This window comes from Apodemus sylvaticus, chromosome 7, assembly GCF_947179515.1.
Source record: "Apodemus sylvaticus chromosome 7, mApoSyl1.1, whole genome shotgun sequence".
NCBI classification, from domain to species: domain Eukaryota; kingdom Metazoa; phylum Chordata; class Mammalia; order Rodentia; family Muridae; genus Apodemus; species Apodemus sylvaticus.
The window spans coordinates 19,426,159-19,441,290 of record NC_067478.1 but is presented as its reverse complement, the minus strand read 5'-3'; the positions used below and the strand labels follow the sequence as shown (position 1 = coordinate 19,441,290).

At 40.9% G+C, this 15,132-nt stretch overlaps 1 protein-coding gene across 1 annotated transcript in view; it reads right to left on the bottom strand.

Moving 5' to 3' along the window:
• Nucleotides 1-15,132, bottom strand: part of Dnajc13 (DnaJ heat shock protein family (Hsp40) member C13) — a 106,870-nt gene that overhangs the window by 85,524 nt on the left and 6,214 nt on the right. Inside the window, exon 2 of the mRNA XM_052187468.1 lies at nt 4,673-4,753. Within this exon, the coding sequence (XP_052043428.1) occupies nt 4,673-4,740 (68 nt within the window). The 5' untranslated portion in view covers nt 4,741-4,753. The remainder of the gene's footprint in view (nt 1-4,672; nt 4,754-15,132) is intronic.

Sequence of the window (15,132 nt, the reverse complement as noted above, 5' to 3'; positions counted from 1 at the left end):
CACACACATACACACACACACTACATATGCATACATGAAAAAAAAAAAACAAGCACTAAGACTACAGAATTGATTTCATTTTGTGAGTGAAAAGAATAGCAATTACAGGTCTAAAAATGTCCCAAGAATTAGCTGCTATCACATCTGCATTAATTTTAACTGATGCTATATTTTATATGTCATGTAATATTTCAATACATATGCGTATTATATAAGGCTCAAACCAGAGTATACATATCCATCTCCTGAACATCTGTCATAGCTTTACACTGGAAATCCTCCTGGCTGTTTTGAAATACATTACTATTATCCCGAAACGTGCCACTATGCACTCCAACTCCTGATGCAGGGAGGGCAAGCCAAGCCTCAAGTGTGCTACAGAAGTGCTCTACAAGGATGTCTTATTCCTAAGTGCCCACTGGAGGGCCATTTCTCATTCTTCCCGCTCATAAACTTGTGGTAAGTACTTCCACAAGACGAATTTCTTAAGAATCCACCTGTCTGAGCTCCACATGGTACCCACCTCTCTTCTATGCCTGGCTTACTGAGCTCTTCAGTTCTATTCATGTCACCAATGACAACTTCATTCTTTCTGCACCTGAATGATACCCCACTGTGTGTATGCACCACCACACTTGCACATCGGCCTGTCCATGGGTACTTACAATGCACCATTCCTAGGCTGTGTAAAATAAGCATGAGAGTGAAGATGTTTATTTATTTTCTTCAAGTTGTCTCATTTATATACCCAATAGCAGGTTACCTGTATCCTGTAATAGTTTTGCTTTGACATTTTTAAAGACCTCTCTTAACTATACTAATTTATATTCCAACCAACAGTCTAAGGGCCATTTCCTATCTGTCCTCCCCAGGACCTGCCTTTAGTTTTCCCGGTAATAGCCATTCTTACTATGGTGAAATGATATTTACATTTCCCTGATGATTAATGACCATGAGCGTTTTTCCCACGCGTGTGGCCCTCTGCATGTTTTTAAAATGACTACGTAGTGCTTTTGTCCCTGCTTTTTCGTCTGTTTGGTTCCTGGAGTTCCTTACATATTCAGACTATTAATCCCCCACCCCCCATCAATTGAATAATTTGCAGCTACATTCTCCCATTCTGTAGCTCGTCGCTGTTTCCTCTTGCTTTGTAGCAGGTTTTCAGTTTGATGCCATGTGTTTATTTTGCTTCCTTTTCCTGTGCTTTAAAGGTCTTGTTACTCTATTCTGCCTGTCCCCCCAAATCCTGGCCATTTCAATACCTTAAAATATTTCTGTGTTTTCTTCTCAAAATTTTGTTTTAAGCCCTGTATTGAGCTTTCCAATTCACTTGGAATTGGTTTTTCTAACTGGTAAGAGGAGGTGCAGTCTTACCTCTGTCTGTGCACATCCAGTTTCCCAGCACTGTGCACTGTGAAGACCATCCCTCCTCAACCTAGCCCACCATGGATGCTAGAGCTAGGGTTATGCCCTGCCTCTACTCCGCTCCAAAGTTCTGCTTTCAGGCCAGGGTCCTGCTACTTCAGTCACTACAGCGCTGCAGTGTGAAGTCAGGTTCATGAGGCCACTTGCTTTCTTCTCCCTATGGGTAGCTTTAGCAACCTGGGGATTTGTGGTAGTTTTATTTGGACTTGAAAATTTCTTTTTATGTTGTAAAGAGCAAAGAAAAAGGCATCTCTTCTCTTGTCCAGCTTCTTTCCGAACATAAGCACAACACAGTGCCGGATTCACTTTCCTCACTCTCCTACCCCAAGCCCCCCACCCTATCCTGCTCTGGGGTCAGTCATGACGACTGTCTCTAATGTGAGCATCTGTCACTAGATTTCAGACCAAATGTCAAATTTCCTACCATACTGTGCTTAAAATCCTGTTTGGATACTGAAGTCCCACTCAAAATTACAGCACCTGCTCTACCAACAAACACTGACCAATCCATAAGCAGTCCGTACTTGTAAATTCCATCTAGAAAAAAACAACGGATTACTTTGAAGTTTTCCACAGTGAATCTGCACTTCCACTTTAGCTGAACATCTGTACCTTCCTTCCTGCCTAAATTGGCTTGCTTAAGCCAAAGAGGAAATCTTTCTTCATGGCAGAAAAGTGCTTTTACCCCCTGTAATCTCCCTTTCTTGTTCTCAGAAGAAACAAGTAATTAAATGATGTATGGACTTCTCAAGTGGGGAAACCAAGCAGAGAGGAAAAGCTGCTTGGTCAGCCGGGTCTATCCTCACAGCCAACAACCCTCTACTCAGAAGACCAGGAAGCACCTGGGAGTGAGGCCCAATGGGACTGGCACAAAGGTACAGAAATCGGTCACATGACACATCTGAGGCACAGCCTGGAAGGTTATCTCTACATGAGGCATGTGAGGAAAAAGCAGAGAAATGTATTCATTTGACTGCCACAAGCAGTAAATTTCCCCAGATGGTAGAGCTGGGATAGCAATGTGCATGGGTCCAAAGTCTCTTAAAACAAGCCCGAACTCAGAAAAGAAAAGGAAAAAGAAAAGGAAAGGAAAGGAAAGAAAAAAAAGAAAAGAAAAAAAATCACATGGAGAATGTGTTATATAAATACAATTTTAGAGAAAAGGTTTAACTAGCAACTAAAAATAAAATTTTGAATCGTGTTTTTATTTTTTTTATGTTAAGACTGTTGAAGAATATTTTAAACACAGATTCAAACTGGCCAGAAAATAAGTAAGTATAATGGATTTTAGTGCTGCACAATGCACACAGTCAATGGAAACCACCATCTGAGGAAAGGGGATTGAAAAGAAAACCTGTTGAAAGGAAGGTCTTCTGTTCATGGGTGGGAAGCACTAGCTCTGCTGAGGAGAGGCACCCTCCAATAGACAGATGCTCAACGCTACTAAAACCCCGGCCACTTGTAGGGAGATTAATAACTCACTGAAAAAATCGATATAGCAGTACAAGAAACGCAGAATAGTCAACATAACGCTGAGGTTGCAGTCTCGTACCTCCCAGTCTCAAAGGGTACAAAGCTACATTAAATCAAAGCAACATGTTAGGGACTTTATCCCAGATGGGTATCCAGATCAATGGAATCAAACTGAGAATTCACATTTGGTCAAATGACTTTTGACAAGGGTGTCAAACACTCAATGGGAAAAGAATGGTCTTTTCTTTTCAACAAGTGATTCAGGTATAAGTAGATCTTCATTGCACACCATATAAAATTAATTCAAAATTAAAGTTATAAAAGTCACAGAAGAAAACCCATTTTAACCTTAGATTAAGCAATAGCTTCTTACAAATGACAAAAAGAACAAGAGACACAAAAGGAGATAAGCTAGATTTCATCAGAATTAAGAACTGTGTACTTCATAGAACAGCATCACTAGAGTTGTACAGGGCATCCCTCAGAACTGGAATGATACATGCCAAACAATTACCTAGTATAGAATTTGTGTTTAAAGAATTTCTACAGTTGAGCAATCAGAGAGACAACTAAATTAAAAAATGGGTAGATGATATTCACACTATCTTGTACACACCAATTTTCTCTAACTTTGCTCAAAGAAACTGTGAGGGGGCACACACACAGTATGTAAGTTCATAAAGCAAAAAATTAACAGAAAACAAGTCCAAGCAATAGATCTTTCAAAATTAGTGAATTTGCTAAGGTAAGTGGGGAACACTAGTGTTCAAATCCTGGGCTACCCAAGAGGCCACCACACCACCAACCAAAGAATGAGAAGCCAAGAGTCAGACCAGAAGCTATGCACACACACTGTGCTTACTCATGACCCACCTCAGAGAACTGTGCTCTGTGGTCACCTGTCTGTCAAATGGAGATGTGCAGATGCACTAATCAGTGTTTCTTAGAACAACCAGGGACTGTGCTGCTTTTCTAACAGTTAAGGAACTCCGATCAGTGAATATCAATGTACTTAAGACATAATTTCAAAGCCTTCATTCACTCAGAATCACCTCATTTAATCTTTACAATAATCTATAGGGAAGGAATTACCATCACCCAAGGGGCGGGAACACACAAGGACATCTTGGTCCAACTAAAACAAATATAAACATGAAATGATACTGTTTCCATTCAAGGAAAAAGTTTATTCTAATAAAAAATTTTATTCAAATAAGTAATTAAATAAACACAGTCTTTTTAAAAGCTCCAAACCTCAGCAGAGGCAAACAGTTGCTTCACAGGCCAGCCTCTGTCAATGCAGTTGGCAACCCAGGAGCACAGGCTGGCAACAGCAACACTGTAGCAACCCAAGCCACAAGGGCTTGACCTTCTCTTGTTACTTTTCAATTTTTTTTTTAAAAGAAAAATCTAGAAAGATCAAAACAAAAGGGAACAACAATGCATTTCCAATGTGACATATACACTTAAAATGTGTACACAGCTTTTCAGCAGAGAAAGCCCAAGAGGACTGTTGGGCTGTGCCTCACCATTAAAGAACTGACATGGGACTGAAACGATTCTATATAGAAGTTCAGAAAAAGCCAGGCAGTGGTGGTGCACGCCTTTAATCCCAGCACTTGGGAGGCAGAGGTAGGCGGATTTCTGAGTTCCAGGACAGCCAGGGCTATATAGAGAAACCCTGTCTCGAAAAACCAAAACCAAAACAAACAAAAAAAAAAAAAACAAAAAAAAAAACCCAAAGCTCAGCTAGGTAAAAGCCAAGGATACTTACTTTCCCCTCCAGGAGTGCTTGGTTGTGTAGAAACATGCCAGGTCCTTATTTTCCCTAATTATGTTCATTTTGTGCTGAAACCTGGAAGACAAAGGTATGAATTCCCTTAGTACAGTGTTACAGTCTTAAATTTTCCTGACTCCCTCATAGCAAGGGACAGTATTTCTCAGTTCCCTAGCTCTGCGCTGCTGTAAGGTTAAGGACACAGGGCTGTTCAACACTGTGTTCAGCACTATATGCTGATTGTCCCCCAACCCCTTCTTTTTCCCTGGATCCACTAGATTTTGCTGCTGAGTGCAAGGAATCTAGTAAAGGTTTTCAGATGAAGAAACCTAATCTTTACTCCCATACTGTCACACTGTCAGCCAGGGCTTTGACTGATGATGAACACCTTAAATTAACTATCACAAGTCAAGTCAATTATAGACGGTTTCTGTTGCACAGCTAAGGGCTGGCCACACTGCTGTCCTTGGCACTTTAGGGAGCAGTTTTTCCTAAGTAAGAATTTGCAAATAAGAACTCATTAAATTAGGAAAGTAATACATGTCCATGATAATGAATCTAAAATGCTCATAAGGCTATCTTTCATCCTAGAATCCAAAGGCATGCACTGTAGCCTCCTTTCTTATATTTTGAAAAATCATCTTTTCAAAACAACCAACCAACCAAGCTGGGCATGGTGGTGCAAACTTTTGATCTCAGCATTTAGGAAGAAGAGACAGGCAAATCTCTGTGAGTTACAAGTTAGCCAGAGGTATACAGTAAGACCATATCTCAAAACAAACCTACCACAAGACTGTCCTACATCTCCACAGAAGGAACTACCTTTCCCTAGAGAATTAAATATTCATTGAGAAAAAAATATTTACAGCTATATAGTATTCCATTTCCTAGCGACGTGAGGACAGTACTACTTCTGTAAACTGTTTATTACCAGACTTATCATGGCAATAAAGAGAATGAGACTGAGAATTTAGAGATGTTTTACAGCAGTCTGATTAATGGAACAGAGCTGCTGAAACTGTGGTGACTCAATGTGTGCATGGAGAAGGCAGCTGTGCTGTATTTTTTTATTGTAACCTAACAGCATACAAACCCAGAAACCACTTATTTCATGGAGCGTGGGGAGGAACAACATTTGAATCCAGGTAGCTTTGAAAGATGGTATTTAGGTGACTCCTAACAAAAGGCTGGTAATGTTTTCAAGACAGCATAAATTATTTATACAAAAGCTAAGTTTTGTGGGGCCTGGTTTTCCAGCTGTGATGTAGACTCTTCTCTCTGACCTTACTAAAAATTACTATAAGATACTTACCAAAATGTAAATAATTCAAACAGGAATTATAGTTTGCTTAGGCTTGCTTTACATCTTTACATATGGCAATTCCTTTTTCAAAACTAGTTCATGAACCATAAATTCACCCTCCTAAGTATAGGATTCCCTCAGTCTAGTCACAAACCTTCCACAATCAACTCAAAATCCTTCTCATCAGCCTGACAAGAAAGCAGTCAGTACTCCCAGCACTCAGGACACAGGAGATCTCTAAGTTTGAGGCCAGCCTTATCTACAGCGAGTTCCAAGTGTCTCAAACAAACAAACAAACAAAGACCAAAACAGACCCCCACTTACAGTCACACCCTGGATCTCCTCTCCCCTAGCCCTGGCAGTAAGAAACAGACTCCTGCTCATGTGTTTTCCTTACATCAGGGACCTTACCAGTAAGGCTCTACTGTGTGGGTATGTTTTGTTCAGTCGTCCACTGAGGGACATTTGTGGTGTTCTACCTTCTGGTTATTATGTACAGTGCTACTATGACATATGTGTGTGAGCTGTTGTGGGAATGTTTTCATTTCTGTGAGTATATACTGCAGGGACAAGGAGAGTCCTTACTCTTCCTCTTAGTTTTACACCACCTCATTTTACCTTCCGCATAGATGTTATGGTCCGGAGCTTGCAGCTTCGTCTCCCTCAGTGAGAGTGCACCAACCACTGTTTTAGACTCTTCCCGCCCTCCTCTCTACTCTCCCCAGTCCTTTCGTCCCTGCTTTCCCCTCAGTATTCTTCACAGTCTAAAGTCCAGTTTGTTATTCATCTAATAACTCTATTAGTTCACTAATGTATCTCTGGAGTCTACAAGAGAGACTAACACCAAACAGTCACACTGTACAAGCATCTGTGTGTGTGACAATTCCATGGGCAGTCCTGACGGGCACCTAAAGCCTGATGCTCTAACAGGGGCAATCCAAGCAAGGTTTTTGTCATAATTATGGAAAAGCATCATTAATTCATGCTCTAAGGAACAGAAGCACAACACCAATTTTTGAATCCTTTGTTAATTATCAGAAAGAAGAAATGTATCTTATAGTCAGCACGCATTTTTTTACTGATATGTGTCAAGCAAACTGGCTCTGGGCGACGCTAGGCCCCTTTGCTTGTGGTGGTATGACACAGCACTAGTGTGACCCTTTATTTAAGCAGGTGTGACCTTTGTTTGAATGGGAGAGACACTTTGTTTATTTCTGTACTTTGCATTTGATATAATTCAAAGAGCCAACCAAGAGTTATTGAACCTACCAACATCCCTTCCTTCTAAATCATTTGCAGTAATTACTGAAGAGAAACTTGAGATATTATCTCTAAAGACCCAAAACAAGCAAACAAGCAAACAAACAAAAATCACCCTAGTCTACATATATGGTATCGTTTCCCTTATGTACTATAAATAAAGGCTGGAATGATAAAGGAGAAAGATGGACAGCAAGGTGAATGGTTGACATTGAAGAATGAGGTTTGGATTCTTGGTCCACACTGGAGGAAACACAATGTCTGAGTCTGTACCAAAGACCTATTTTGGGCAAACTGAAAAGGAAGAAAAATGCTTTTGAGGAGAAACTGGTATTATTATGGTATCATAAAATAAAAACGGGAGCAAAATCCCAAAGGCCTGACGACAGGCACACACTGGGAAGCTAGCACTTGGGTGGCCAGAGCTGGAGACAATGGGACTAGGCTGGCTACCTAGCTTCCTCATAAGCCAGTGCCACACAGCCAGCCCCATCTCAAAACTAACTAATAAGAAATAAGAATATTTTAAAATATTAACCCCATAGAACTTAGGGTATGAGCTATAAGGAAAAGACATGATCCCTAATAAATCCACAAGGGACTAAAGCAAAATAATTTTGCAATTAATGACAATGGAGATGTATGAATTCTTAAACATCTGAAGAATGAATTTATGAGTGTCACATTGTCTGGTCCACACTGTTTGCAGAAAGATGAATTTCAGGAAGGATGAGAACACATGGAGAGGATTTTAAGGCAAAGGCAGATAGACAGGTCTAACACATGCTATAAAGAAATGACAACAAAAGCTACCAGGACTGCTTGTTAAAAGAAAACTACATTTTTAATGTAGATTAGCATGCTGGCAGAAAAGGACAATAGACTAGGAAAAGTTCTTGAATTTCTTTTGAACATCAAGATCCCTCTAGCTGGGACCAGAGACGGCTCAGAGGTTTAGAAATCTGGCTGTTCTTGCAGAGGACAACCTAAGTTGTTTTTTCTAGAGGACCTAGGTTCAATTCCCAGAACTCCAGGGTGGCTCACAACTATCTGTAACTCCAGCCCTCTTCTGACCTCCATAGGCACCAGATACATAAATAGAGAAACATAAAAGTAAATCAATTTAAAAAACAAAAAATAAAAATATGATAACTATTTTCACAGCATCTCCACATTCTCTGGGCAATATTCTGGGAGCGACTGATCCTGCTGCTGACCTGTCTTCAAAGCCAATAAAGCAAATGTGATCTTTATGGACAGGAACTGCTCCCTGGCACCAAAGGCTTGTCCTTTGGTCATGTGTGTCACACTCAGGTAAGCATGTCTGAGTGATAAGGGGGCAGGCAGGAGTCAGGGACCCGTGCAGTCAAATCACCTTACAAATAACAATTCAGTGCTGGCGTCAGTCTCTGCACGGCTTCAAATTGGACTCAATATCCACTGAAGGACATCTCTGAAGCCGAGGAGACTGTGACGTCCTAAGATTCATTTCACGATGGTGCTTCCCAAGTACTCAGCTGTTAGTAATTGCACTAAGCATCTACAATACATTTATCAAATCCTGGTGCCCTGATGATTCCCATTTTGTTGACAACAAAACTGAAGAGCTGAAGAAAATCAATTCCATCCTAAGGTTACACAGCTAATTAAATGGATGCATCAGACTCTGGCCCAGTCTCTTAACTCTTCATTCTATATACTTAATCCAAGCTTTCCTGAATCCCCTCATCATCAGGAAATCCATTTTCACCACGTAATCTGGTATCATTTGACAGCATATTCCTGGAATAACTGAAAACTTACTTCAATTATTATCTTTACCTGGAAAGAATCAAACACCTGTATGAAATAACTTTTGAAACTACAAATTCAAACAGAGAAACAACCAACCACAGTAAATGCAAGGCAAAGACTCCAAGGCTGCTGCTACACCAGCTGTGCAGACTAGCCACTAAGCACTTCCAGAAACCAGCTACCTTTGAACTTTCGCAGTGTTCCAAACAAACATGTGATCGCAACCTACCAGAGCATGACTTCAGGTTCTTCTCAAGGAGATTTCAGAAAGAGTATTTTAACTAATTTTGAGCCTCTTAAAAATAACCATTATTTGCTGGATGGTGGTGGGGCACGCCTGTAATCCCAGCACTCTGGGAGGCAGAGGCAGGCGGATTTCTGAGTTCGAGGCCAGCCTGGTCTATAGAGCCCAGGACAGCCAGGGCTATACAGAGAAACCCTGTCTCGAAAACCAAAAACAAACAAAACAAAACAAACAAACAAACAAACAGATTTTGGTCTGAGGCTGGGACCTACCTCCCAGCAAGGATGGCATTAACTTTTCTAAATTTTCAAGTGTATTATGCCCTTAGGAAAATCTTTTTAGTTTAAGGCTAGCTTGGGCTACCTACTTAGTTCCAGCCCAGGCTTTAAACAAGAAAAAAGAGGTGAAGACTATGTATTGGCTGTAACCATTAGGGGAAGGCTAGAAAAGCTTCCATCAAACCACAGAAACAGAGCGGCAGCTAGCCTGGGGATGCTTGGAGCACCGTGGTCAGGGGATTTACTTGAGAAGACCTTGGCAGATGTGGCACCGATCCCACGGCTGCTGGTCCATGTTCATAACATACGCACTACGTCAGCATGCATCCACCATCAAGGCAGCGATGGGGAACTTAAAAGAGAACTCTTACTGCCAAAGGTACATAGAGGAGCTACTGCTCACTGGCTGTGTGACCTGGAACAACTCTGAACAAATCCATTTCTCTTCGTTACAGCCATCTAGAAAATAGGGATGAATACCTGTCCCAAAGGGCTGTGGTGTGGACTAAAGGAGTCAACGCCTTTACTTAGAGCAAAACTCAAGAATATTCATTAGCAACTATTATGTTTTAAATACACCACTCCAGATACACAAGTTCTTGTGCATTTCTATTTTCTCCTTTATTTCCAAGAATTTACTGGCACTTGTGTGCGTTAAGCCACTGGGGTGGTTCTTTCTCTACCTTTTATTAATTCCAAACCTCCTATAATTCAATGTAGACCAACAACTCAACCTGTTTGCTGTCAGTTACAGAACCAAACAAGTCACAAGTTTTAAACTGCCCACTGTCTCAGTCATGTGATGAGGTTTTCTAACTCTCCATCTTATAAATCCACGCTGTGCACGATCCTGGGGACATCAGTCACCTGGCAGCCTCTGTTTATCAGACTGCCTGCTAGGATGTGGCAGGTACTGTTAGGTAACTTTACTTCACAGAGGACCCGACCCTGTGGAGCAGAGAAGGCTAGCAGTGTTGTGGCCATGTGGGGAGCTCCAGTGAGCTCGCGCCGGTGAAAGGAGAGGAAGAGTGTAGGCTAAGGACGCTGAAGCCTGGTGAGAACACACACACACACACACACACACGCAGGACTGTGACGGACCTTCATGAGTTTTGCTGCCACATCAATTTCAAAAGCCACAGTTGCACTGATAAGTGACTAGGTGAGATGAAAAAAAAAATCATGTGACTGTGTGTGTCTGCATAGGAAGAACACAGGTGTGTGTCTGGGAACCTTATTCCCAATGGATGAAGAAATCACTGTGTGTCGCCTAGAATTTCTAACTTCAAAAGTACAGTGTTCTATTAATTTAATCAGCATTCACAATTTTTACTTAACCATTTGTGAACCTCTGAGGGGAAAAAAAAGAAATTTCATGAACAAATTTAATGTCCAGTAATTATCTCTTCTCTATTTTAATAAGCTCTAAAGAGTTTAAATATAATTGTTAATGGGTAAAAACACTTAAGCAGTCTTTATTTATTATTCATGAAGAAAACTGCAGAACTCCTGGTACTGAGGCTGAATGAAACCTCAAGCTGCAGCATGGTAGGAGTCATTTACGGGCATGTGCTATAAATAACTGCCCAGCTTAAAGCATGGTAAACGGTAGGACAGGATCCTGTCTTGACAGCCTTTGCCCAGTAGGCACGCCACCCGCTAAAACTCTCAGCTAAACTCATCCCTTCAAGAATGTCAAACCAAGACTTACAATAGTCTTTGAAGAGTTTCTCTGCATACCCCCGTAACGACGCCATGCTGAGGTCTGCATGAACTGAGGTTAGCGGCAACGCTTTCACTGCACACTTGGACATGGCACTGTGACAATTTTTTTGCATCATCTCTGTTAATGCTTTTCGCAGAAATGTAATAAAGGTTAAAATGCCAATGTCAAATTCAGGCTTGGCAAACTTGGTAGTGTGTATTTGTAAGCCTGGAACTTGGGAGGCTGAGGCAGGAGACTGAGTCTGAATAAGTAAAAGATGAAAAGCAAGACCCTGCCTCAAAAGAATACAAAATAGAAAGGGTTGGGGCTGTCCTCAGGGACACAGCGCCCGGGCTCAACACTTAATGATGTGCTGGCTGCAATGGCTCTTTTCAATGAATTCTACGCCTTGCGCTTTCGAACAACAGTTGTGCACTTTAATTTATTACTGGCAGTAATGCTGGCACCCGCTTACAATCATTTGTGAATAAAATTAGAATGGTCCTAAGAAGATGACTTCGTGCGTGCACATACACATACACACACACACACACACACAACCACCACTACTACCACCACCACCACCACCACCACCACCACCACCACCACAACTGAGTCCACTTAGCAGGCCCTACATTATGCTGACACTGAACAAACACAGACAGTGACAGGCACAGTCTGAAGCAGACAGCAACCAGACTGTAAGTGGAAAAGGTTGCATGTACAGCAAAATTAAGCACACACACATGGCTTGTGCCAAATAAATTCAAAGGACTACATAGCTAAGGATGATGAATCAGTACATTAAAAAATACAATTAATGAACAAACGAATTGAAGTAAAAAGGTTTTTCACCTTTTTGTTGTTGTTGTTTTTGTTTGTTTTGTTTTTTGGAGGCAGGGTTTCTCTGTATAGTCCTGGCTGTCCTGTAACTCACTCTGTAGACCAGGCTGGCCTCGAACTCAGAAATCCGCCTGCCTCTGCCTCCCAGAGTGCTGGGATTACAGGCATGCACCACCACCACCCAGCTGTTTTTTCACCTCTTGAAAGCATATATTCTGCACAACTATCTCAAGTAATTATTATATAAATATGACAATTTGGAATAAGGGAAGAGATGAATTTCCTCATTCTGAGTCTATGAAATCTAAGTACAGAGTTTGCTCTCAAGTAATGAACTCCAACTATGAGTTTGTTTTAGAATGCATCAAAAATTAAGACGGATTGATGGACAGATAAGACAGAACTGTGATAAAGCAACGACAGGAAGATATTAACGGCAACGAGGCACGACAATGTCTGATACAAAGTTCTTCCAATGTGGCCGGAAGTGACACGTGCGCAGTGTGCTGAGGGGAAGCTGTGAGTCTGCCTTACTTTCCTGGGTAAGCTTGCCTAAGGTGGAGTGCTCACCATTCCCCACAGAATACACCCTACATGGCAGGCAGGCAGGCAGGCAGCAGGCAGGCAGGCAGTCACAGCACCAAGGCAAACCTGTAAAGGTATCCACTGCCACTCAGGTAGTAATAAACTAAAGGGTGAATCCCATACATTGGCCTCTTAAAAATCTAATCTCCACAACTGGATTTGAAATCTCTATCAACTGTAATTAGCTTAGTGCTGTTTAAAAACAAAAGGTTAAAAAGTGGCTAACAACATTAATTTTTACCCAGATTAAAAAGCTACATCTAAACTGTTTTAGATAAAATGTGCCGTACTGAGGAAACCTGCAACCGAACTTTAACCCCACTTTTGCTTTGCTGTTGTTCTTGTTTTGTTTTTAGGCAGGGTCTCATTAAGTTACCTAAGCTGCCTTCCTTCAAAGTCTTAGGATCAGGTGATCCTGCAGCCTCAGTCATTCCCATAGCTGGGACAAGAGTACTGCACCCAGGTCATTTTTGTTTTGTTTTAATGTGTGACTAAGTCCAAGTTAGAGTATCTTCTTCAGAAAGAGTGGATCAGTGGATGTAATGTGTATGACACCTACAATAAGGCATGGATCTTTGGTTTCTGGACACCTTACTCCAACACCCCTTGACCTCAAGAGCTTACACCCCTAGAGAAAACTGTCACAGAATAGGGAAGCAAGCAGTAACATTGTATTTGACTGGCGGTCATATACCCCAGTAACTGTCCAGGGGTTACAGTATGCGACTGTATTATTTGTCACATCAATATTAATAATCTCAGTTCTGACCCATTCTCTCTTAAAAAGGTAAAATAACTACGAATTTCTTCATGAAATAAAGGGAGGTTAAAATTGTTAATCTCAACGGGGGGGGGGGGGGAGTATTTGAGAGCAGTTAACTGTGCACGTGCAGGTACGCAACACAAGTATGTGTGTGGGGAGATGAAGGCCCATCTCCAGAGTTCATCAGAAACTGCCCCCCCCCAAACTGAAACAAGGTTTCTCAGTGGGCTGAACCCCACAGGTTACTCTAAGATGGTCTGTGTGTGAGAAAGCCCAGGAACCCACTTGTCTCCACCTCAACAGCACTGAGATTACAGGTACTCCACACCTGACTTTTTCAAACAGGGTCTGGGTCCTGAACCTGGGACCCTGTGCTGTGCTGAGTTACTCCCAGCCTCACTCACCACAGCAGTTCATTTCATTGTCTCTCCTATTCAGCAATATAAATCAAAGGCCGAGCTGAAGGAGATCTATTTTAATCATGCATACATGGATTCCAACTGATGCATCTATCTCTTCTATTTTATTCAGACATAAGTTGATTCCATCTGAGAGAACACTTCATTTCTAGATAGATTTATCTATTTTATTTAAAAATAAATTTTTCATGTAAGATATATTGTGACTCTGCTCTTTCCAAACTGAAAATTTTCATCTGAAAGAATATTCATCTTTTCAGAAATGTGCTCAATTCTCGTGAAATCTGTGCTAATCACTTATACATTCTAGTTCTACATATTTTTTAGATTTTTTTGACCTCATTTCTATTTCATTGTATCTCAAATGAGAATATTGCTTTTGCAAGAATGACACACTCAAGACGAGCCAACTCTTCTTTATCTCAGTTAGCAGGTACTTCAAAGTTTAGCTCTACCATGCAAAGGAGGCCCTCCCTAGTGGGCAACAGAGATTCAACTTGATTTCCCTTTACCAACAGGAGTTAATTTCCTTCGTCCTGTAGCAAACACAGTTTAAATTACATTTCACAGTTAGCACCCTATACCTAAGAAACACTATTAGAACACAGGCATGTCAGTGGCAAACATTTCCTCACCCAACACTACACAACAGAAACAAGTTTCAAGTTTGTTCTTTCTAAAATACCTGTATTATATCTACCTCTGCCAAGGGGTTTATAACCTACAGGGCACCTTTAAATTACCTTTAAAGAGGAATATTCCACTTTTAAAAAATAAAGTCAGTGACTTAAAGGTCTGGGGGAAATGTGACTTATTTGCCCTAAAATTTGATAAATATTCAAAAATACATTCTGAATCATGACTTACAAGTTTGAGGGAGAGGAATTCTACAGCAAAAATACCAAAGGAACATAAAATCAGAAATGCCATGAAAGTCTAACTTTCAATAAAGTTAGTATAGAATTTTAGATCTATTAGAGAAAGCCTGTTCCATGAAAAACCTGAATATTTCTTTAAGTTCTGATACTATAGTTAAAGGCAGAGCATTGGAATACTTACTACAGACTACTTCAGGTATTTTCTTTCCTACCTGTTAATCAAGTGTAAACCAGTCCCCACTCAGTACTTCGGTTAAATACATGAGCTTCTTACTATTCAGGGGGTGTATCTATCAAAGGCAAAACAAGAAAGCCCACTGCTTTCTAATGCTGTTTTACAGATCATATGACAGTATATGGGCTGCTGAATAAAGTTAAGAGCACA